Source organism: Sorex araneus, chromosome 2 (genome assembly GCF_027595985.1).
Source record: "Sorex araneus isolate mSorAra2 chromosome 2, mSorAra2.pri, whole genome shotgun sequence".
Taxonomy (NCBI): domain Eukaryota; kingdom Metazoa; phylum Chordata; class Mammalia; order Eulipotyphla; family Soricidae; genus Sorex; species Sorex araneus.
The window spans coordinates 259,255,099-259,279,534 of record NC_073303.1 but is presented as its reverse complement, the minus strand read 5'-3'; the positions used below and the strand labels follow the sequence as shown (position 1 = coordinate 259,279,534).

The window sequence follows — 24,436 nt, the reverse complement described above, 5'->3', positions numbered from 1 at the left end:
CGCACGCAGGCACCAGTCCCGGCAGGCGTGGGGGGGGCCATGTGGGGTGTCAGCCACACGCAAGGCAAGCAGTTTACCCGCAGGGCTACCTCCAGTCCCTGAAAGCCTGATTTGAAAAAACAAAACAAACAAACAAACAAACAAAAAAACACTTGAATTAAAGTAAAATATCATCTACCCTGTCCAAGTAGTCAACTCTGGGATCACTGGTTTCAATCATGTTCAGTCCTTAACATATTTGAAATAAGCAAATGCTTGATAATAACTTTCGCTATTTTGTTTTTAAATTTAATGTATGAAATTTTAATTTATTATTTTTTATTATTCCTTATGAACTAGCCATATTGTGTGGGGGGGGGGGGGACAGCACAGCAGGCTGAGGGATCACCTGTCCCTGAATGCAGTCACCAGCACACCAACGGGCGTGATCCCTGAGCACGGCAGGAATAACCTGTCTTGTGTCACCCCCAAAAAAACAAACAAACAAACATTATGTATTTTAAATCAGAAGAACAAATAATCAAAACATCGCAACAGGGCTTTCTGGAACAAAAGGAGACTTATACACCTGAGCTGTAATTCTGAATTTTAACTGAGAATAATTTTCTTCAGATTCAATAATGGGCTCTTTACCCTTTAGTTCTCAAGAAAACTTAAATACAGGGAAGTGCAATGAGCACAATGTTAAATACAATTAACTATCACCCCAACGGCAACCAGCGGAGAAACCAAGTTCAAAGCCATAAAAAGAATTTTTTTAACCTCTCCACCCTTACACAGAAGAACCCAGCGAGTATTCATCAACAATCTCAATAGCAATAGCACAGCGGGGAGGGCGTTAGCCTTGCACGCGGCCGACCCGGGTTCGATCCCCAGCATCCCATATGGTCCCCTGAGCACCGCCAGGGGTAATTTCTGAGTGCAGAGCCAGGAGTAACCCCTGTGCATCACCAGGTGTGACCCAAAAAGAAAAAAAAAAAAAAGAATCTCCTTGCAAGTCTAAAGGAGCTATAGGCTAAGACGTGTCCACACTACAGAGCTGTCCTGGTCTAAAGAAATGCATGATCGCTTTTCCCACTAGTCACCCGCCGGGTGTGACTTCCCAGGGCGCAGGGCTGCCTCGAGAACGCTCATTGCTCCGAGGGCCAGAGGGCCAGCACGGGGCTGAGAGGACCGGCCTCACGGCCAGCCCGGGTTCGAATCCTGTCCCCACACACGACCCCCTGAACACAGCCAAGGTCACTCCCAAGCTCCCAAGTTCCCAAGAAATAAATCCCAAAGCTAGGGTCCATCACATCAGCGAGTCCCTTCACAACAGCCCGCAGTGTCCCTGGGCACCGAGAGCGTGTCTGTCCTTCCCAAGGAAGCTTCTCCAGGGCAGAGAGCGGCAGACACACCAAGGGTTTCCCTTTAACGAGCACCGAGTCTGGGAGTGCGAGGGGACGGTGCGGGAAGGCGGTCCGCAGCAGACCCTCGTTCACTGTGTCGGCCATCAGGGCCGCTCAAACCTCTCCCAGCAGCAGCAGCAAGTGCGGGAGGGTCACGGAGTCCAGGATCGAGCGCTACTGGGCGGAGACACAGGACAGCAGGCGCACGGCTTGTCGTGCCCCTCAGCACCACGGACAGCCCCTGGGGCCTGGCCAGGAAGTGACCCCTGGGCCCAGTTAGGCGTGCCTCTCCCCCCGCCCCTCTAAAAAACCTGTGTTAGGATTCTCTGCAAGTCACTCGTCAGCCGGGACACGCAACGGCACGGCAGGAAGCGAGTGGAAACGCGCAGGGCCTCGTGCTCTGACACCCACGCTGTCTCGCTGATACTTGGGGGACGGGGACGATGCGGTAATGGGGGCCGAGCCCAGACCTCCTGCCTGCCAAGAGGACTCTGCACGTGCTCACGTCAACGTCCTCCGACGAGCTCCCTCCGGGGCTCCGGACAGCCTGCAGTTACTCCCTGAGTCCTGAGACGCGCCAGGACGTGCCACCCCACGTGGCCGGGTCCCGAGATTACAAACCCAGCCGTGCGGAGCCGGGGAGGGCTGGGAGGGCAGGAGGCCTGGACCCAACCCCTGGCATCTCCTGGTCCCAGGAGCACTGCTGGGAGTGACACCCCCCACACACACACACCCGGAAGTACACTAGACTCACCCCTGAGGGCCACTGGGTGTCGCCTAAATCGACTGAACCGTGTGGGGGAAATAAAGGCTCCAATCAGCATGCCAGAGCGATGCCCGCGCCCCCCCCCACACACAGCCGCGCCAGACAGGAAGGAAGGAGGGATGCGACCCACATTCATTTCTTCACCGTTTCATAAACTATTGACTAGAACCCCAAGGGAGGGGCAGGAGAGAGAGGACGTGGGCAGGACGCTGCCCCCAGACGTGGCTGAGCCACGTTCAGTCACCAGCACCCCAGGAATAAACCCACCAGGGGTGAAGCCAGGAGGAAGCCCGAGCACGGCCTGGAGGGTCACAGGGGCCTACCCCGGAAGCACCTCGGTTCAGGGGGTCAAGCAAAGCTGCGTGCCCTGCCCCTGCCCCCGTGCCCAGCCCTGCGCCCCCTTGCAGCCCGCCTCGTGGGGTCGCCCAGCACTGCTAGGCCCAAGCCATGGCAGAAATGGCCCAAAGTTCCCCTTTTGCCAGCGCTGCCAGGTCTGAGCCTTTATTTTCTCTGAAAAGGGGTGGAGGAGGGCGGCCAGAGACCCCGTGCAGCAGGCAGGGCGCTTGCTCGCGCACAGCCGACCCGGGTCCAGTCCTGTGGTCCCCGAGGACCACCAGACGTGCAGTGTGCAGAGCCAGGAATAAGCATTGGGTATGGGCCGGCTGAAGAGCACAGAGCCTTCCCGGCAGGGGGGCTGCGGGCGGGCGGGGCGAGTGCCCAAGCAGCAGGAACACTCTGGAAGGGCCTGTGAGTGGCCTGAGGATTCTCCCGCACTCTGCCAGGGGAGAGGGGGCCGAGATGAAACCTGACGCCTGCGACGGGCTGTCCTGTCAACACAACCTCCACACCAAATGCCTCCAGGAGCCAGAAGGCGCTGCCCGGTCCCCTCACCCAAGGACAGAATGGGGCTCAAGGCCCCAGGGCTAGGCTCAGGGATCCCCCCTCGTGGGGTTCGAGGGAACGTCTGGGGGTGTCGGGGCTCCCCTAGAAGGCAAACACCTTAGACGATCCCGTCTCCTGGGCCCATCTCTGCATGCTGCACGGGTAGCTGGAAGGGTCTGCCCATAGGGGAAGGAGGCGAGTCCACAGCCCCCAGCGTCCCCCAGAGGGGCACTGCTCTCTCCTTTCCCGGGTACGGGGCACCCGCCTGAGGCTGCTCGGTGGCAGATGTGTGCCAGGCTCAGCGGTCTGTCCCGTCAGCCACATGCCCAGGAAGCCGGAAGCCATGTGTGGACACGCCACGCTGAGCCCCTTCCGGCACTCCCAGCACGGGGCGGGGGAGGGGACCCCACTTTCACAAGCCACAGGGCAACCCTCCCAAGCCCCCGCCCCTGCAAGCCAAATGCTTGGTTCAGTCTATTCCTTCCGGGAGCTTCAGGGCTGGTTCGGCTTTGGCCCACACGGGGGAGGTGCTGGGGGGACCAGCTGCAGGGCCAGAGCCCTCTCCCGTCAGGCCCCTGTTGGTTATTTGGGGATATACCAAATAATGGTATATATATATATATATGGGGCCCCCACACCGTAAAGGCCTGAACTCTGAACCCAGGTCATGTACACACAGGGCCTGGGCTCCGCCTCACCGAGCCATACCCCCAGGGAGAGCCTGGTTACTACTTGGGGGCCACCCCCCAGGGTGCTGGGGCTTCCAGCCAGCTCATATATACCCCTCATATATACCCAACAGGTTCTTGGGTTTGGGGTCTTGTCTGGCTTTGGTTTTGGCTTTTGGGCCCCACCTGGCGGAGGTCAGGGTTTATTCCTGGCTCTGCGTAGAAATCTCTGTGCGCACGGAGGGTTAGTTTTTTAAACTTCTAAAATCTGATCTGCATAATCACTGTGGCTTTTTATACCGTCTCATCTCCAGCCCCAAGGTCAGATATTTTTCAACAAGCCTGTTTCCCACAGTAGAGCTTCACAAAAGTATTTTACAGAAGTACAACAGCGGGTCATCTATAAATTCAGCAGTATTAGCCTCCCAAGTTACTGTCACTGTCACTGTCATCCCGTTGCTCATCGATTTGTTCGAGGGGGCACCAGTAACGTCTCTCATTGAGAGACTTATTGTCACCGTTTTTGGCATATCCAATACGCCACGGGTAGCTTGCCAGGCTCTGCCGTGCGGGCTTGATACTCTCGGTAGCTTGCCGGGCTCTCCGAGAGGGGTGGAGGAATCGAACTCAGGTCGGCCGCATGAAAGATGAACGCCCAACCGCTGTGCTATCGCTCCAGCCCAGCCTTCCAAGTTACTGTGGAAAAATAGAAAATCCAGCACGTCTATAAATCCTGGTAACTTTCTGCTTAGGTTTTCCTCTTTTCCTTTTCATCTCCCCACAACCAATTAATTTCTGCTCGGGTCTAACCAAACATATACTCTAAAACCCAACGTCACACACACACACACACACACACAGAGGCATGCACAAAAACACCAATTAATTCACCTGGGGTGGGGAGGGGGCCCTCACCCAAGCATCACCCTAAATCAGAGCACTGTCAACTTTTCCTCGAGAGTCTGGGAGCCTGTTCTCCATACTAACAAAAAGTGAACCAACAGGGCACAAACCACCAAAACAAAACAAAACAAAACAAAAACCAGTTAAAACAGGAGCCATCCCATTTTAGATCTACACAGACAGAGTCCTTATCTCCAGTTCCCAACTCGAGATGTGCTGTCAAGGCAGGTGTGTGCCGGGGACAGACCACGGCCAGCAGCATACGCATGGCCTGCTCAGAGGGGAGGCGACACCCTTGGGTCCCTAACTTAGAATCGCAGACCTACTAGTTACAAGCATTCCTGGCCGTGAGTGGCATGGCATCCTTTGCTCCTCTGGCCTATTACTCTGAAGATCTCTAGATTCTCCATGAGAATGGAGGCTGGGCAAGCGCAGGGGGCTAGGCGAGGCCTTGGGACGAAGTTTATGCAGTCCTAATCCAACCTGAACCCGCCCCGCCTGAGAGTCCTCTCTGCCACACTCCGCTGGGTCCACACCCAAGGTGACCCTAAATCAGAGCAGCATCAACTTTCCTAGATCGCCTGGGAGTCTCCTGGGGCTGCCCCTGGTGCTGGCACTGCATACGGCCCCTGAGCACCTCCCCGTGTGCTCTCCCGAGACCCCCACTCAGCCGCCATCACACAGGAGCAAACACCATGAGACAAGTCCACTCGGCCTCCAGACCCGTAAATTCTGTATCTCACTTTCCCCGCGCATAAGGTCTCTGGGGTCAGGACTGCTCAGGAGTGAAGCAGAGGTCCCTAACTAAGGGCCAGCTAGGCGCGAGGATTCTGACGCTTTAGGTGTCTAAGAACTTCTAGAAACAAAGACATCTTTTCACCTCCTGTCACTCTTCTCCCTTGCTAACCTTTGCTATTAGCTGCTTCTGTCAGGGAAGCAGCTCTTAACTGTGGTTTTCTCTCTGCAGGGGGCGGGAGGGGGGGGATATCCATTTGGTTATCTCCACACTGAGCTCCACCTTTTATTATTTTTAAATAGAAACAGACAAGGGAAAAAAGGGCTACCATCACCCAATTCAGCTCTTCCCCCCACCTGCAGTAGAAACTGGACAAACTTAACTGCTCACGGTATTTTTTATGTGAGTAAAATATTAATAGGCAGCTTTTTTGGAAAAGCTTCTTCACACTTGGAAGCATTTAAGATGATAGAAATTTCTTTAAAACGTGTTACCCTATTCGGGGGCTGGAGCGATAGCACAGCGGGTAGGGCGTTTGCCTTGCACGCGGCCAACCCCGGTTCTAATCCCAGCATCCCATATGGTCCCCTGAGCACCGCCAGGGGTAATTCCTGAGTGAAGAGCCAGGAGTAAACCCTGTGCATCGCCGGGTGTGACCCAAAAACCAAAAAAAAAAAAAAAAACGTGTTACCCTATTCGGGGGCTGGAGCGATAGCACAGCGGGTCGGGCATTTACCATGTACGCGGCTGATCCGGGTTCGATTCCCAGCATCCCATATGGTCCCCCAGCACTGCCAGGAGTAATTACTGAGTGCAGAGCCAGGAGTAACCCCTGTGCACAGCCAGGTGTGACCCAAAAAGACAAAAAAAAAAAAAAGAAAGAAAGAAAGAAAAAAAACGTGTTACCCTATTCAAACCTTGGACAATGGCCAGTTCAAAACAAGGAGGAGGGGCGGGGCTGGGCCAATAGCACAGCGGGGAGGGCATTTGCCTTGCACGGGGTCAACCCGGGTTCGATTCCCAGCATCCCACATAGTCCCCTGAGCACTGCCAGGAGTTAATTCCTGAGTGCAGAGCCAGGAATAACCCCCGTGCATCACCGGGTGTGACTATGCAAAAAAAAAAAAAAAAAAAAGACAAGGAGGGGGCGAGGGATGTAGCCCAATGGTCTAGCACTTGCCTTGCAAGGAGAGAGTCTGGGTTTGATGCGTAATCCCCAAGCACTGAGCCGGGAGTCCCCACACAGACAGACCCTGTGCTGGGCACGGCTGGAACAATCTGAAAATACAAGTGCCGGGATCAACAGGCCTAACCAAAGCTGCGTTGCAAACATTTCTGATTGTTTCAACCTTCTCCTTAAAGGCAGGACTGGGATACTGAAGTCTGCGATTCCTTTTGTACTCAACAGTCAGGATTCTTTTTCCCATGGTGTGTTTATCAAACTTAAGCACGAGCGCGTTTACCAAACTCACCTGAATCACGCACCATCCCTGAGAAATCATATTTTAGGTTAACTTGGTGCTGCATGCTGAAATCTTTCTAATCTTTTAAAAACGACTTTACTAACTGAAACAAACACTCAGAGTCTAAAACCCTTCAACCACACTGAACTACTTCCAACCTGTTAGAATCCAAGAATTCTTAAACAGGGGGGTGGTTTCTGTTTGCAGGACAGAATATATTCAAATGAAACAACGATTTTTTTTTTCAAATGTGTGTTCTTACAATCAAAAAGCATTGACTTAATTCCCCAGAAGTAAATTCTTACTTGCATGTATGGAAATCAGGGCACACATCATGCAAGTTCTATAACTGTCACTGCCCGTAAGACAGATTTTTTTTCCATTCCATTGATCTTTTCTTTATCCAATCCATAATAACTAAAAAGTTGTATTAGCCACAAAGTTTCTCTGGCTTCTCACGTGTCAAACTGGTAGTACAGCAAATTCCAAAGGTTCCTATAAAAAGCATGAGAGCTGTCTTTTCAAATCTTGAAAGATCTGCCTCCAAGGGCAGTCAGAGATATAATCCACCAACAGTACACTAAAAATGTGAACCGTATCAACTCTTAGGGCAGAGGGGCCATGCAGTGAGAGCTCAGTTACTGGCCCCAGAAGCAAAGACGGCTGCGGCGGAGGCCACACGCTAGAGATAACCGCCGTGACCCACGTGGAAAACAGGGATGCACATAATGCAACAGGAAAACTAAAAATGAAAAAATTCAAGCCTACATACTATGCAAAAACTGGCAGGAAAGCCTCAATTGAAGAAGCATGTCAGACCTCTAAGCTCCAAGCCTCGTTTTAAGGTAATTGATTAATCAGTTATTAGTTTGATTTCCATCAATGCTCAGGATAAAATATTCCCAGATGGGGCAAATAGGGTAGTAACTTTGATTTTTTTTCACTTCTCTACGTACTATTACAAAGAGTAATTCTCTACCATCTTAAAAATTTTCAAAGCTTTTTGAGAAACACACACAAATAATTTGGATTTAGTTGATTTTATTTACAACTTTGTTTTGATACATTTCATAGCATTACACAATTACATTTTCTCATTTTCTGACCTGCAAACAGATACCTTAAACGGAATTTTTTTTTAATCATCAAATTAGGTACATCCAAAAATGCAACAATTACACATGACAATTCACAAAGTGTAATTTACCAGGACGTATCCTAAGAACTTAGGAACAGCCAGTCAGGAGAAATCTGACCAAATTCAGCAATCAACTATTTACATATCCAAAAACACACCTACCTAAAAGGCCCGAGCCAAAAGTTCACAGATTTTTGTTACGCCCCTTACTGGGCGATAGTGGTGGTTCGAACCGAGCCAGCCTTGGGCCATGGTTAAGCCCAAGTAAGACTGGGCACGTTCCCCAGTCTAGAACGAAGAGCAAGAATCTCCATCTGTCAAACACCTCAGTATCAAACTCTTACGCCAATCTGCACATGGAACGGCTAAGTATTCATTAATTTAAATAAAAAAACAAAAAAACACCAAGTAGTCATGAAATAGCCCCAGCTCACCAGCCCTTCCTGCAGTCCCCAGCATCCACCAACGTCACACAGTGACGGGTTCCGTGTGATCCGTGTGTATGCGGACACTCACACACGCTTAGGTACAAATGGCAATGAAGAGTCCCTGCAAATATTCCTTTTCCATTGAGGCTATGGCTCCTGCACCTGGGGATGCTTCTGAAGACTTCGAAACTGGGAAATACTGCTAACGTCTCACTTCCTGAAGACAAAGGCCCAACGCTTGCTCAGCTGAAGTTTCTCAGTCTGAAAATGGCTATCAGAGGTCAGTCATTTAAAAAAAAATAATAATAAAGAAAAGAAAAGCAGCCAAATGAGGGCGATCCCCCTGCCCCCCCACCCGCCACCCCCTGGCTGAGTCACTTCCCAAAAGTCGCTCCTAACTGCACCGCAGCCTCGCAGCAGCTCTGGCCTACCTTACTGTGGGGGGGGGGGGGGAGGGGGAGGGGGAGGGTCAGGTCTCAAACTGGGTCAGCAGAGCCCGCACCTCGGGGGTCAGCTGCTCGGCAGCCCTGCCCGCCTCTGTGATGGCCCTGCGGTACAGGCCCTTTCTCCTCTTATTAAAGCGCGCCTGGAAGTTCTCCAGGAAGGGGGAGAGCTGCGAGAGGGCGAGGAAGGAGGTCGTGGGGGACCCGAACCAGGAAATGCGGGCCTCCTGGCGGACCAGGAGCCCGCTGTCCTGGCGGGTCACTGTGATGGACAGCACCCGGGCGGGCCACCAGGGGAAACCATAGATCTTGGCCCAGACAATGTCCCCCACGCAGATGGTCCTGCCATCTGGCGTGACGCACTTAGAGACGTTTTTGGAAAAGACTTTCATTTTCAAGGAATCACTGAGCTTCCTCTCCTCCCGCGGAGGGGCGGCGGTGGCCGGCGCCCGCAGGCCGCCCGGAGGAAAGGCCGCGCCCGCCGGGGAGCTACCCTCGGAGGCGGGGGATCCCGGGTCCTCTGTGCTAGCGCCGCTACACACCGAAGCGCTGGGGGAGCGGCGCCCCGGCTCTAGGGCCGCGCACACCGAGATGTGGCTCCTGCCGCCGCGGCTGCCCGCGGCCTGCGGCTCCTCCTGCGCGCCCCCGGCGTCCCGCGCCTCCCCGCGGGCCTGTCCGGCGCCCGGCGAGGGGCTCTGGCTTTCGGGAGGGGCCTCACCTGCGGAGCGGGTGGAGGTGCAGCGGGCCGGGGGCTTGGGGGCCACCTTGCCGCCCCGCACCTTCTCCAGGCCCGCCTTCAGGGAAGAGTCATTCTCCTCGTTGCGGTACCGCTGCGGTTTTAAGCGCACCCGGGGCGGGAGGGCACCTGAGCTGGGGTTCTGGTAGCGCCGGGTGAAGTGGACCTTGGCGTGCGCGGGCCGGGCCGCGGCGGCCTCGCCCTGCTTCTTCTGCGCCTTCTCTTTGGCCATTTTCAACACCTCGCGCGCCTTCGCGTGGTCCATGTTCTTGCTCTGCAGCACCTTTTGCGCGCCCAGCTGGGCCTTGGACGAGTTCGCCTGCGCGGACACCTTCACCACCCGGCCCCTGCCCTGGGCCATGCTCGCCACCTTCACCACGGCGCTTCTCCTCTGGCTCTCGTTTTGGTTTTTTCCGTCCACCTTCGGGTCCGTTTTCAGTTTTTTGTTGACGGTCGTCACGCCGTCGTGCCTCCGCTTCTTGTCTTCGTACTTGGAAGAGTCGCTGGTGTTGCTCCCCTTCCGGATCTCCTTCTTCTCCGCCACGACGCTGTTTTTGCACTTGTCGCAGAGGACCTGGCGCGGCCGGAGCTTGATGGCGTTCATGATCGACGTGGGCTCTTCCCTGTACATTTTCCGCTTGGGTCGCTTGATTTTCCGCGGCGGCGGCTGAGGTATTGACTGGTTGTACGTGTCCCTGATAAACAACGGGGGAGGGTAAGGCGCTCCTTCGTGGAAGAGCGGCGGCGGCTTGGAAGTCCACGGGCTCGCGGCCAGGCTGGGCTCAGGAGGCGGCACGGGAGAAGGGTCGTTGGGAACAGCACCATTGGCTTCACACTTGACCTCCGGCCCGTCTTGGAATGTATGACTTTGGAGCTGCGTGGCTTCGGGTTTATCCTTATATTCCCTCTTGGGAAATACTGTCACCGGGATCCCATGAGGCCCAAACCTTGGAAAGAAACGAAAGGAAGAGGAGACATTAACGTCTGTGACTCAGCTTCTGAGGCACCCCTGACACTCACAGGCCCTCTCCTGAAAACCTCATCTTAGAGACGAAATGCAACTAACAGTCGCCCACCGCCCCGCCCACCACCCCGAGTCCTGCCACCCTCCCTTTCTTACTGACCCCACATTTCAGGTGAAAGAGCTACTGAGATGCTGGCTCCGAGCTCTCGTCTCCTTACACTGTGGGCCATGACCCAAGGTAGGGACCTCAAAGCTTTTTTTACTTTGCTTAAGGAGGGACTGGCACGATAGTATAGCAGGCAGGGCTCACGATTCGCATGTGGCTTACATGGGTCTGACCCCAGACACCCTTACGGTGCCCCAGGCCCTGCCAGGACTGTTCCCTGAGCAAAGGAGTCACGTCCTGAGCACCCCCAGGAGTGGCCCAACACACACACAAGCCAAGTCAGAGCTGGGAAGACCGTGTCACACACCAGATCGCGTGCCTGTAAGAATCGACCCATCTGGCATTCCAATCAGGGGCTCCTGAGCACCACCAGGGGTGACCCCCAAACACTGAGCCGGGCATAGTCCCTACATACCTTCAGACATGGCCCAGAAAAAAAAAACTTGTTTACTTAATTTCTTTATGATACATTACCAGTAAATGTTTTATTTGTATGACTGAGATCCATAAAAACTTCTCAGCTTTGGGGTCGGGGCATGAATACAGCAGGTGGGGCTCTTGCTCCCACGCTGCCAGCTCAGGCTTAATCCCCGGCACCCCCCAGAGATGCCAAGCTCCACCAGGAGGAATCCCTGCATGCACGGCCAGGAGCAAGCCCGGACCACCACTGGGTGTGGATCAAAACACACACAAAAAAAATCTCACCAGTGGCACAAGTTGATGAAGCCCTGCTGTGACTACTTAATGTCAAAAGGACGGGCCTTATTTAGAACAGACGCTTCTGGGGCTAGAACGAGAACACGGGGGTCAAGATGATCGCTTTGCAGGCACTCCACTGGGTTCAATCCCTCAGACTGACCACATGTGGTCACCAAGCACTGCCAGGAGCAGGCCCTGAGGAACACCAGGTGTGACCCAAAACACACACAACAGACACTCCCAGTCTCGAGTCAAAGTGGGGGCCAGCGAGGCCGCTACCGTGGCCGCGCGACCTTATTTGTCTTCACAGTAGGTCTGAATCTAGTGGGGTACTCCTAACAACAATAGTGAGGTTTGTGTTGAAATATTGAATGTAACCAAAGTAAACAGAATGTAAAATGAAACTTATCAGTTACAAGGTAGGGGGTGGGGGGGCGGGATGGGAGGTGTACTGTGTGGGTTTTTTTTTTTTTTTGGTGGTGGTATATGGGCACTGGTGAAGGGATGGTTGTTTTAGCATTGTATAACTGAGACCTAAGCCCGAAAGCATTGTAATCTTCCACACGGTGATTTAATAAAATAAAATAAAAAAAAAAAAAGTGGGGGCCAGAGGTACAACACAGTGGGCAAGACACTGGCCTTGCACGTGCCCAACCCTCGGTCACTCCCCAAAGCTGCGTATGCCCTCAAGCCCACGGGAGCGATCCCTAAGTGCAGAGCCAGAAACCCCGAGCTCCCCCAGGGGTGGTGAAAACTAACCAGCTTCACACTGTGTGTCACCTGTCACCTGATACTACATTCGCTGTAGAAAAGACCACATATACAGAAAATAACTTGGCCCACATGTAATGAGTTCATCTCCATTCTGCAACAAGCATACACCTGTGTCACCTTGTAACAACTTGCAAAGGTTTCACAAAACAAAAATCAATGGGTTTTAGGGCCAAGGAAATAGTACAGGGAGTTTGGAGCTTGCCTTGCACACGGCTGACTGGGGTTCAGACCCTGGCACCCTACACGGTCCCTGGAGCACTGTCAGGAGTGGTCCCTGAGCACAGAGCCAGGAGTCACCCTTGAGCATTGCTGGTGTAGCCCAACACACACGGAAGGGAGGGAGGGAGGGAGAGGGAGGGAGGGGGAGAAAGAAAGAAAAAGAGAAAGAAAGAAAGAAAGAAAGAAAGAAAGAAAGAAAGAAAGAAAGAAAGAAAGAAAGAAAGAAAGAAAGAAAGAAAGAAAGAAAGAAAGAAAGAAAGAAAGAAAGGGGGCTGGAGCAATAGCACAGCGGGTAGGGCGTCTGCCTTGCATGCAGCCGACCCGGGTTCAATTCCCAGCATCCCATATGGTCCCCTGAGCACTGCCACAGGTAACTCCTGAGTGCAGAGCCAGGAGTCACCCTGTGCACTGCCGGATGTGACCCCCCCCCCAAAAAAAAGGAAGATAAAAGAAAAAAAAAAAAGAATGAAGGGCTGTTGCAAGTGCATGACATATGGCTGGAGAGACAGCACCGCCAGGGCGTCCTTGCCTTTCATATAGTCACACGCTATGTGGTCCCCTGAGCACAGGTCACTCCTGACCAGAGCCAGAACTATCCCCCAAGCTCTGCTGGATGTGACCTGAGAACAATCAAAATTATCACTGGGAGTGGACCAAAGTCCCCTGAGCACTGCTTGGTGGACGACCACCCCCCCCCCCGCCCAACCTTGTCCAAAAATTAGGTATATACACAATACATTGTAAATATTTCAGCTTCACAATATACTTATTACATGTAAGATTACTTACTCTGGTCTAGTTCTTTTGTTGACTGTTAGTCAGATGCAATTTTTTCCCCAAATTCCCAGTGCATCCAGACTGCAAAGCATTGACATGGAATACAGACTCTTACCGTCGTATTTCTATTTTTAATGGAGCATATCAATAACCATGTACACAGCCAAGCCAGGGTTCTATTCCTGGCTCTACACATGGTACCCTGAGCCCACCAAAGAGTGATCCCTTCGTAGAGAACCAGGAGTGAGTCCTACAGATGTGGACCCCACAGATATAGTGTAGAGATTAGGAGTCCGAGGAATACGGCAGATAAGGAACTTGCATTCAGCTCACCGTGATTCGATTCCCAGCCCCGAATTTAATTTGGCCCTGAGTACAGAGGCAGGATAAGCCTAGAGCACAATGTGGGGTCCAAAAGCCAAAAGGGGGGGCTCCCAGAGATTTTAGGGCTCCCAGAGATCTGATTCTAATTCCTTCAAAGCATTCTTCCTAGAGACCTACCAGAGTGGCTCACACAAACCCACCAATAACAAATATTTATCAACTGCAAGGGTTTGAAAAGCAGCATTTTCAGGAGTGGGGGGGACAAACTCGGGCTGATACACAGGAGGGAGCCCCCAGGTGGCAGCAGACCTAGTCTGTCCTTCAGAGCCCACTCTGGGAACTCATCATCATTTTGTTTTGTTTCTGGACCACACCCCCACACTCAGGGCTTACTCCTGGCTCTGTGCTCAGTTGGGGAACACTTTTTTTTTTTAAATCTTAGTCTATTTATTTTGCATTTTGGGTCACATGCACACCCAACGATGCTCAGGGGTTACTCCTGAGTCCACACTCAGGAATTAGTCCTGGCGGTGCTCAGGGGACCATATGGGTTGCTGGGGATTGAACTCGGGTTGGCCGTGTGCAAGGCAAACGCCCTCCCCACTGTACTGTCACTCCAGCCTTGGGGACCACTTTTGAGAGGCTCCAGGCGCCCTCAGAGGAGATGCCAGGGTAAGCGTCCTACCTGCTGTCCTACCATTCTGGACCCCCATCATCAATCTCACAATGAGATATTAAAATGATACTTTCAGTGTGAGATGACCCAGCCGTTCCTTTTAGAGCTATTCGTATCAAATAAACCATGGAATCTGGTACTCTGAGCCTCACTGAGTTTAAGAAAATCACTAATTTCAAATGTTGGTTGTTTTTCCCTGCATTCTCTTCCCTCGCCGGCATATAAGTATAAGCATTAATGTTTTTAGTAATGTAAGCACTCAGCTGTACCGTGATGAAGAGAAATCACTGAAAGGATTGGCGGAGGATGGGGGACCAGCAGCCCCGAGTAACCGAGCATGCTGTGTGACTGGCAGAGAAGGCAATTTAAGGAACAAGAACCTTCCGCTGAGGACAGAAAGGCAATCAGTTTACGGGGGCAAGGCGGGCCCAGAGAGATAGGTGGGTGTCACTTGTGGGCCCGCCAGGAGTGACACCCACCCAAGAAAAGCTGGGAGCTATCTCTGAGCACTGCCAGGTGTCCCCCAGAACTAAAGAAAAAGAAAAAGGGGACCAAGGCATGGGGTCTGTGGCCCAACTCCGTCTCCGGGACATTCGGGATCACGGCAGATTCAAGCATGAAGATGGGCTGGGGAGACAGTACAGCAGGGCAGGGGGGGCACTGTCCTTACTCATGGCCCCCCTGGGGTTGATCCCGGGCATCATCTGGATGGTCCCCTGAGCACCTCCAGGAGTGATTCCTGAGCACAGAGTCAGGAGTTACCCCAGGGCAGTGAAGGATGTTTTCCCCAACCCCCCAATAAAGTTAATACCTAAATAAAAATAAAAACAAAGATAGAGGGGCTGGAGTGATAGAACAGCGGGTAGGGCATTTGCCTTGCATGCAGCCCACCTGGGTTCGATTCCCAGCATCCCATAGGGTCCCTTGAGCACCTCCAGGAGAAATTCCTGAGTGCAGAGCCAGGAATAACCCCTGTGCATCGCCGGGTGTGACCCAAAAAGAAAAATAAAATAAAACATATTTTAAAAACTAAAACACACAAGAGAGAGGGGTCAAGAGAGCCCAGGGGAAGGGTGCCTGCCTTGCAGCTGGCCTGGGTTCAATCTCCAGCTTCCCACATGGTCCCCTGGGCACAGCCAGGAGTAATTACTCAGGGCAGAGCCAGGAGTAACCCTTGAGCGTAGCTGGGTATGGTCCAAAAACAAACAAACAAAGAATTTTTTTGATAAAAATGAAATTGTTGGGTATGAAACCAATTTCAAGGTTTACAACTATAAAATTAAAAAGCCAAGAGTCCAGAGACGGGAAGGCAGTGCGGTGGGTGGGGAGCTAGCCGTGCATCAGCCTAAGCCGATTTGGTCCCCTGGGCCCCATTAGAAAGGATCCCTGAGCACAAAACCAGGAGTAAGCCCCGAGCACCACCAGGAGTGAGAGAGAAGCAGAAATCAAAATATGAAATACATACAACAAAAATATTTCTTCCAAGCATGTATGTGCACCTTGAGAGTGATATCTTAGTTACCTCCCCAATTAGGTTAATTCATATAATTTCTTTAGGATATTACAAGTTTCCTCTGCCAGTTCCTTCATGCGTGATGCTCGTCTGAGCATGTGGAGAGTGGCCTTGAGCATGGCTGTGGCAGAGGAACCAGGTGTGCAGGACCCAGGGCTGAGATCACCAAGCTTGCTCGGATTGGGACTGGGCCTCGTCCACCCAGACTCCCCATTTTCCAGTAGCGAGGCAGTCACACCCACAAACTGCCCCCGGTGCCATGTAATCCCATCAATGGCCAAGATCCAGAAACCATAAAACAAAGCTCCTGGAAGCGACCTCTTATTGTCTAGCTCTCCCTCTCAGAGAACCTGGCAAGCCACTGAGAGTATCTTCCCACACGGCAGAGCCTGGCAAGCTCCCCGTGGCGTATTCATATGCCAAAACCAGTAACAATGCTGGGTCTCATTCCCCTGACCCTGAAAGAGCCTCCAATGTCGCACCATTGGGAAGGACGAGTAAAGAGAGGCTTCTAAAATCTCAGGGCTAGGACGAATGGAGGCGTTACTGAGACCGCTCGAGCATATCGATGAACAACAGCGTGACAATGACAGTGATGTACGTGCACATAGGATCCACATACAAAATACAATCTGTGACCGCATTCCTTGGAAAGCCACTAATTTGGGGCCGGAGCAATAGTACAGTGAGGAGGGTGTTTGCCTTGAACATGGCCGACCCGGGTTCAATCCCTGGCTTCCCATATGGTGTCCGGAACACTGCCAGGAGTAATTCCTTAAAATAGCTATCTCCTTAATAACTTAGAAGGAATGGGTGCTACAAGTGCTAAGGGCACGCACCCAGCAGGCTTACCCCTGGCTCTGGGCTCTGGGATCACTTCCGGTGGGGCTTGGACCCTGTATCAAGTGGCAGGAACCAAACCCAGGTCTACAACGTTTAAAGCAAACTTCTTTGTTTTGTTTTGCTTTCTGGGCTACCGCTCCAGCCCCTAAGGCAAACTTCTTAACCTTGTGCTAAAAATTTTGAGAAGCAACACTGAGACTCAGAGCAAGAGACAAAAACTATAGAAAGAACCCTCAGCTAACGTAGATGTAAACTAAGTCAAAATTCAAAATGTGACTATTACAGGAAGTATAATATCTTCTAGTATTTGGATTCCATTTTAAATGTCTAAACTCATTTTGGCTTTGACTAAAGCTTTTATTGACCTATCTATAAGCTTTAAAAGACAAAGGTATCATTCAAAATTTCAATCCTCACTTAAATAGGCACTACCTCTGGGGGTTGATAGCCATTCTCCAAGCACCCCTCCCAAACGAACAGCACCAAGTTAAGTGTCCAGCACCCTCATCCACTGCTGGGGGGAATATAAACTGGTTCAATAGTTTTGGGAAACAACGTGGAAACGCTTTAAAAATATAAGACCTGAATTTCCATATAACTTTGCGATTTTACCTCTGAGCATCTACACAATGGGCCCAAACACTCTACTCTGGGGGGCTGGAGCGATAGCACAGCAGTAGGGCATTTGCCGTGCACGCGGCCGACCCAGGTTCGATTCCCAGCATCCCATAGGGTCCCCTGAGCACCGCCAGGAGTAATTCCTGAGTGCAGAGCCAGGAGTAACCCCTGTGCATCGCCAGGTGTGACCCAAAAACAAAACAAACAAACAAAAAACCCTCTACACTGAAGAGACCATTGCATACCTATGTGAAAACTAAAAACTCTGGGCTGGAGCGATAGCAGAGCCGGTAGGGCATTTGCCTTGCAAGCGGCTGACCTGGGTTCGATTCCTGGCATCCCATATGGTCCCCTGAGCACTACAGAGAGTAATTCCTGAGTGCAGAACCAGGAGTAACCCCTGAGCATTGCCGGGTGTGACCCAAAAAGCAAAAATAAAATAAACTAAAATCAATGGGATACTATGGGGCTACTAGAAAAGACGAAAATCAAACATCTGCCCCTACAGGAACGGAGCTGGAGGGTAGCACGCTGGCAGGAGTCAGCCTGGAGAGGGACAGACACAGAACGACCTCTGACACGTATGAGATATGAATAAACGGACTCTGAAAACAGCAGATGGTCGAAGCCAGTAGAACCTAAGAACTGCAGAACCGAGCTCACCGTGGGCGGGGGGCATCAAGGGTGCGTAGGAAGGGACGCGGAGGGAAGTGTGCACGTGAACCCGAACACAGACAGGATCAGCAACCACGGGACAACAGAAACATGCACCATCAACTACTCGATACAAATAACCAGACATAAATTTATAGTTCTTACTGCTTTCTGCAAGCAGGCATTCCTCCGCCCCTCTCGGGGAGCCCTGCAAGCTCCCCGTGGCGTATTCGATATGCCAACAGAGGTCACAAGTCTCACAATAGAGACGTTACTGGTGCCCGCTCGAGCAATGAGCAGTGGGACGACAGTGCGACAGAGCTGCTGCTTTCTGAAACTGTTTTGTTAGCTTTTCGGGTCACACCCGGCAGTGCTCAGGGTCACTCCTGGCTCCGCACTCTGCGCTCAGGAGTGACTCACATATACACCCCAGTGCACTTCCCGGCCCTGAGCTGGTTTTCAAAGGCTCAGCATCACGAAGCTCCCGGCAACCTGAACGAACCCGTCTGACCTAGATTCTTCTCCTTCCTGTTTACACCGGGTCGCGCTCATACACCGTCATGCTCATTTTCTCCCCGCTGATCCCGGGCGCCAGGCTTCGACTGTCAGAGCAAAGCTTTTCAACACCGTATCGTTGGGGGAAAGGGACAGAGACGTAACCTCGGGACACCAGCAGAGGGCCGGGCACCTTGGCGCTGTGACTGAACATCAACTCGGGGGCCGGAGATAGGACAGCTGCGAAGGCACTGGCCTCACCCGCGGGTGACCCAGGGTCAATCCCCAGAACATGCCTTGTGGTCCCCCAAGCCCGCCAAGGGTGAGTTGCGAGTGCAGAGCCCCGTGTAAGCCCTGACCACAGCCAGGGATGCCCCCCGACAGCCCCAGTGCCAGAAACACAGAAACCCAAAACTAACAAAACAAAGGTAAAACATCTGACAGAAGAGGTGATGGAAGTGAAGCATGAGACGAAGTTAGTTTTAGTTTCAAAAGAGAAAATTGTTGTACTGGAGGGGCTGGAGCGATAGCACAGCGGGTAGGGCGTTTGCCTTGCATGTGGCCAACCCAGGTTTGATTCCCAGAAACCCACATGGTCCCCCAGCACCGCCAGGAGTAACTCCTGAGTGCAGAGCCAGGAGGAACCCCTGAGCTTCGCCGGGTGTGAGCCAAAAAGCAAAAACAAATGAACAAAGTTACTGTATTGGAGAGGTACTGCGGCAGCAAGGGCACTTGCTGGGCATGCGGCTGACCTGGGGTTGAGACTGCCTGGAGCAGTGACCCCTGAGCACAGTGCCAAGGAGTGAACCCTGATGAGGAACAGGTTCGAGAGGTTTAAATAGGGGCTGGAGCAACAACACAGCAGACGGGCATTTGCCTCGCATGCAGCCAACCTGGGTTTGGTCCCCAGCACCCCATGTGCCCCCCTGAGCCCTGCGAGTGTAAGCCCTGAGCACAAAGCCAGAAGTAAGCCCTGAGTACCACCAAGTGTGGGCCATAACCAAAAAGGAAAAAAAAGTCCAAATAAATGTTTTCAAAGACTTAATTCAAGTGTTTTTCGAACCTCAAATTTGTCTGGACCACATTTAATATGTACAAAAGAGCACCAAAATATTCCTTCCCCTAACTTTGATCTGTTGTTATCAACAGTCAGTGAAGCAGCCCTTTCAGCTGCTTGAAAGGGCAGTGGAAGCAGAGGGCTCCAAGGCGGCAAGTCTCTAGTGAGACTGTGACTTCCTCTTCATGACAAAGCCCTTAATTTCCTCACAAGTCGCCCGCCCTGAGGAATCACCAGGAAGGAGAGACTGAGAGACATCCCCACCCATCCTGCTGCAATTTCTGTCACCTCACTCCCCAGTGAAAACTAAATGGCATCCTACTTTATTATTATTAATTGTTTTTTTTAATTAGGGTTTTTATTTGGAGGTTTTGAAGGGAAGGAGGGAGAGAACGTAAGAGCCCGTGGAGAGTCACGTGCTCAAGAGTAGAACCCGAGGTTCTCCAAGGGCGGAGAGAGCCCCACACACACCCCAGCACTAGACAGGAAAGCATGAAGAAAGTCCACATCTGCAGAGGGGAGATACAGGCGACACATGTGCTCGGGCACCGCACGTGCTGGGTCACGTGGACGCAAGCAGCTCGTGGGCTTGGCAGCACATGCGCCCATCCTACCTTACTAAGAAAACAAGCTTACGCTAGACAGTAAGACCTGAAGCGTCGACAATCCTCCCAAGCTATTTAGAAGACGGGGATGGCAAAACTGCAGACTACCACAGGGCTCAGGCTGAGTGGCAGCTGCTCAAGCAACCCATGTTAGGGGGCCTTGATAGTTACTAAGTCGCTACGCTTCATTCAAGTAGAAACAGTCAACACTTGGATACCACTTATGTGCCAGGCATTATTCTAAATATATACTCATTCATATTAATTGATCTAATTAGCACAACTCTATTAATACTCTTTTTTTCCTTTTTTTTTTTTTGCTTTTTGGGTCACCCCCAGCGATGCTCAGGGATTACTCCTGGCTCTGCACTCAGGAATTACTCCTGGCGGTGCTTGGGGGACCATACAGGATGCTGGGGGGATTGAACCTGGGTTGGCCGCGTGCAAGGCAAACGCCCTCCCTGCTGTGCTACCTATCACTCTGACCTGAGTCAAGTATTCTCACTATCCCTCTTTCCTAATTTAAGTGACAGCAAAGAAGGAGAGTGAGTCGTCAAGAGTTCCTTATGGTCACTGCTCCTCCTTCCCTCAGTTGGCCTCGGGGACCAGGAGGGATGAGCAAACGGGCCCACAAAGCTCTTTCCTGAACCTCCATGAGGTCGGGAGTTCAGAATTCTGGTTTTGGGGTCAGAGAGACAATCCAGGAGATGAGACACTTGCCCTGTGTGCAGCTGCCGTGGCAGTGACCCTGGTTCAAGTCCCCTGCCCACATATGGCCCTATGAGCACTGTCAAGGCTCACTTTTGAGTGACCAGTACCTTCCAGGTGTAATTCTCCCAAACCAAGAATAAGACAGAATTCCAAATCTTCCCAGATTTTTTTTTTTTTAAGATAAACCCATCATCAAGCAGATTCAGGTCAGGTTTAGGCACCAAAAAAATTGGGGCTGGAGCAATAGTAGAGTGGGCAGGGCATTTGCCTTGCATGCGGCTGACCCAGGTTCAATCCTCGCATCCCACATGATCCCCCAAGCACCGCCAGGAGTGATTCCTGAGTGCAGAGCCAGGAGTAACCCCTGAGCATTGCTGGGAGAAAGGAAAGAAAAGAAAAGAAAAGAAAAGAAAAGAAAAGAAAAGAAAAGAAAAGAAAAGAAAAGAAAAGAAAGGAAAGGAAAGGAAAGGAAAGGAAAGGAAAGGAAGGAAGGAAGGAAGGAAGGAAGGAAGGAAGGAAGGAAGGAAGGAAGGAAGGAAGGAAGGAAGAGAGAAAGAGAGAAAGAAAAGAAAGAATTAAGCAACTGGGAGACAAACTCAGGGGGGCGGTAGTGCCCAGGCTGTGCATGAGACTCGGGTCTGAACCTGAGCACCACGGGGAGTAGCCCTGGATAGGGTCGTAGAACAAACAGAAAAACAGTCATTTTAAAGTGCAGTTTTGAGGCAGAGGATGTAGCTTAGCAGCAGAACACTTCCCTTGCCAAAGCAAAAGTGCAGTTTTACAACCCCTTTGGATTCTGGAATGTTCGCTAAGTATACCGTGATAGGACTATTACCAAGATCAAGAATATACAGAGTTGCCTGCCATCGGGTCTACTCAGCGGACAGCACCTCGCTACTTTAGGTGCCAGCTGTATCAAAAGTCAAGTCTGTCACTGTCTCTCTTCCCCCCCCCCCCCCCCACCCAGCAGTGCTGGGGTCAGAGCCAGGGCCTCACAGCCGTGCGTTACCGCGAGCCACGCCCCCGGGCTGGATACTGTTAAACCCAAAGCCCAAGTATTCCAAGGGAGGCCTGCAGGGGCGAGGGGACCCAAGTGCCGGAGGAGGGCAGCTGGGTAGCAGCTTCAGAAGAGAACACAAGACGTGAACGAAAGGGGCGCGTGGGGGTCCTTACAGCGGGGCCCGCGAGCTGGCTGACCGACAGGAGGCCCGGTCCCCCCCAGCACCACAGAGTCGAGGTCCGCCCCCTCCAGCCAGCTGCCACTCTCCCCGGGGTAAAGTCCAGAACCAAAAATAAAGGCAGAAGTCTTACAAGGATTTCTCTCTAATCAGAGTGTGCCCTAAGGTTAAGTGTTTGCACGTTGTGCCTTGAGACTCGTCTTAATTGCTTTTCGGATGCGGTTTCCAAATAAAGCCCACTCTGCTCCAGGAGAGGCTGCTTTTGTGAGGCTAACGACCCTTTTGTCTATTTTAAATAGGAACCCTGGACAGGAATGTGGATGGGAAATGTGAGCTCCTGAGAGGACAGGGCAGGCCCGGGAAGGTGCCCCAGGCACTGCCAGGAGCAACCCCCAGCAGAGCTGAGTGTGACAAAAAGTAAATAAAACAGAGAAGAGCTCTTTGAAGACCATCCAGAAGCCAGAGAGAGAGAGAGGGGGGGGGGAGAGAGAAAGAGAGAGGGGGAGAGAGGGGGAGAGAGAGAGAGGGAGTAGGAGGAGAGAGAGGGAGAGAAGGAGAGAGAGGGGGAGAGAGAGAGGGAGAGGGAGAAAGGGAGAGAGGGAGAGAGGGAGAGAGAGGGAGAGAGAGGAGAGAGAGAGAGAGAGAGAGAGAGAGAGAGAACAGGAGTTAAGGAACTTGTCTTTCTGAAGGTGACCCTGGATGGATCCCGGGTCCCCCACATGGTCTCTGAGCAAGGCCAGGAATGACCTCTGAGTGGCCGAGTACAAGGGCCTAGAGACCGCTCACAGGGCTCAAATCCTGTGGGCAAAGCACTTGGGTCAGCAGCAGCTGAGCACTGCCAGGAGCGAGCCCCTTAGAGCAAGCGAGGGGTAAGCCCAGAGCACAGGCAAATGCTGCCCCCAAAACTAAAACGATAGTAAAAATGTTCCTTGCCCCAGTGTTTAAAAGCATTGACTCAACTCTCTTGTTCTCTTATAAAATCATGCATGTCTCTTAGAGGGAGAAAAAAAAAAATGTAAAAACATTTTCGAATTTAGATTTTTAAATGCTCAATTGCAAACAGATCTCTTTAAAAATTTATGGAGCGCTGGAGAGATAGTCCAGCAGCTAAGGGACTTGCCTTGCACGGGGCTGACCAGCGCGTGGTCCCCAGCACTCCACAGGGGCCCCCCGAAAGCCGAGGAAGCCCTGAGCACTGCCAGGCATGACCCAAAGGACCAAGAAATAAATAACTGTTTACTTCAGGCAATTCTATTTATTCAGTGTTCCTCTATTCAGGAACAGGGAATGCCTGAATCTCTCTGAAAAGCTCGGGGGCTGGAGGCAGCTAGAGAGACAGTACAGAGGGCAGGCCGACATGGGTTCGATCCTCGGCATCCTATATGGTCCCCAGAGCCCACCAGGTGTAATTCCTGAATGCAGAGCCAGGAGTCAGGCTGAGTATCTCCAGGTGTGACCCCAACGCACACACATACACACACACAATAACCCCCAAATCTCTGTGGGTCAGAGATCTTGCAGGAGGGAAAGTGCTTGCTTTGGTACGGGTAGAAGCCTCCAACACTACAGAATCCCAAGCACAGAGCCAGGAATGACTCCTGAGCACTTCCAGCTGTGGCCCCAGAAAATAATCACGGTGCCTGGGGCCGGAGCGATAGCACAGTGAGCAAGGCATTTGCCTGGCACGCAGCCGACCCGGGTTCGATCCCTGGCATCCCATATGGTCCCCCAAGCACCGCCAGGAGTAATTCCTGAGTGCAGAGCCAGGAGTAACCCCTGAGCATCCCTGGTGTGACCCAAAAAGGAAATAAAAAAATCAAACAAATCACAATGCCCATGTAAAATAGCCACCCACTGAACAGGACGGTATGTTAAGGAGGTCAGAGCAAGGAGAAGGAACAGATGACGTCATTCATCTGCAGCATGAGACAGGAACAAACAGCACTGAAGGATGACAAACGCTCGCCGGGGATTACGGGAAGGGGCGGTGGGGAAGAGTGTCAAGGAACTCGTGGGCAGAGTACGGGGTCTTTCCAGCAGCAAGGTGCTTAACTGCTCGCCCAAACCACAAACAGTAACACTAATGTAAACATGTTACCTGAACTACAGTAATAAACCAGCCATCAAGAAAGGAGCAGCCACGGCGCATATGCTGCCTGAGCCCGTGTGCTGCTTGTGCCCGCGCGGCCGAGTACATGTGCTGCCTGAGCATATGTGTCGCCCGCATCTCCCCTCGGGATGTGTAGTTTCATGCTTTCCTACCTAATGCTGGGATGTGTGTAGGGGCTCTCTCTGCCCTTGGAGAAGCCCGAGTTCTCTCTAAGAGAGAGAACCTCTCTCTCTCTCTCTCTCTCTCTCTCTCTCTCTCTCTCTCTCTCTCTCTCTCCCCCCCTCACTCTCTCTCCCCTCACTCTCTCCCCCTCCTCACCTTCAAAAACCCTCCAAATAAAATCTGCTTTACTTCCAAAAAAAAAAAAAGGAAAAGAAAAGAAAGTAGCAGCCACAAAGTACAAAATAACAAGAGAAGACAAAAGCTTAACTGGCTTTTGAACACTTAGAGTTGAGCATACCTGACATTTCCTGCACTCAGGACTCATTCCTGATGGGCTCTG

General features: G+C 52.0%; 1 protein-coding gene across 4 annotated transcripts in view; it reads right to left on the bottom strand.

Annotated features, from left to right (window-relative positions):
- The window catches only part of PWWP2A (PWWP domain containing 2A), a 42,701-nt gene that overhangs the window by 5,699 nt on the left and 12,566 nt on the right, over positions 1–24,436 (bottom strand). For 2 of the 4 annotated variants that reach the window (XM_055127759.1, XM_055127760.1), the window contains exon 2: positions 9,534–10,498. In XM_055127759.1, the coding sequence (XP_054983734.1) occupies positions 9,534–10,498 (965 nt within the window). Of the gene's footprint in view, positions 1–7,539; positions 10,499–24,436 lie in introns of those variants that run through there. The other 2 variants (XM_055127757.1, XM_055127758.1) reach the window with 2 other exon arrangements.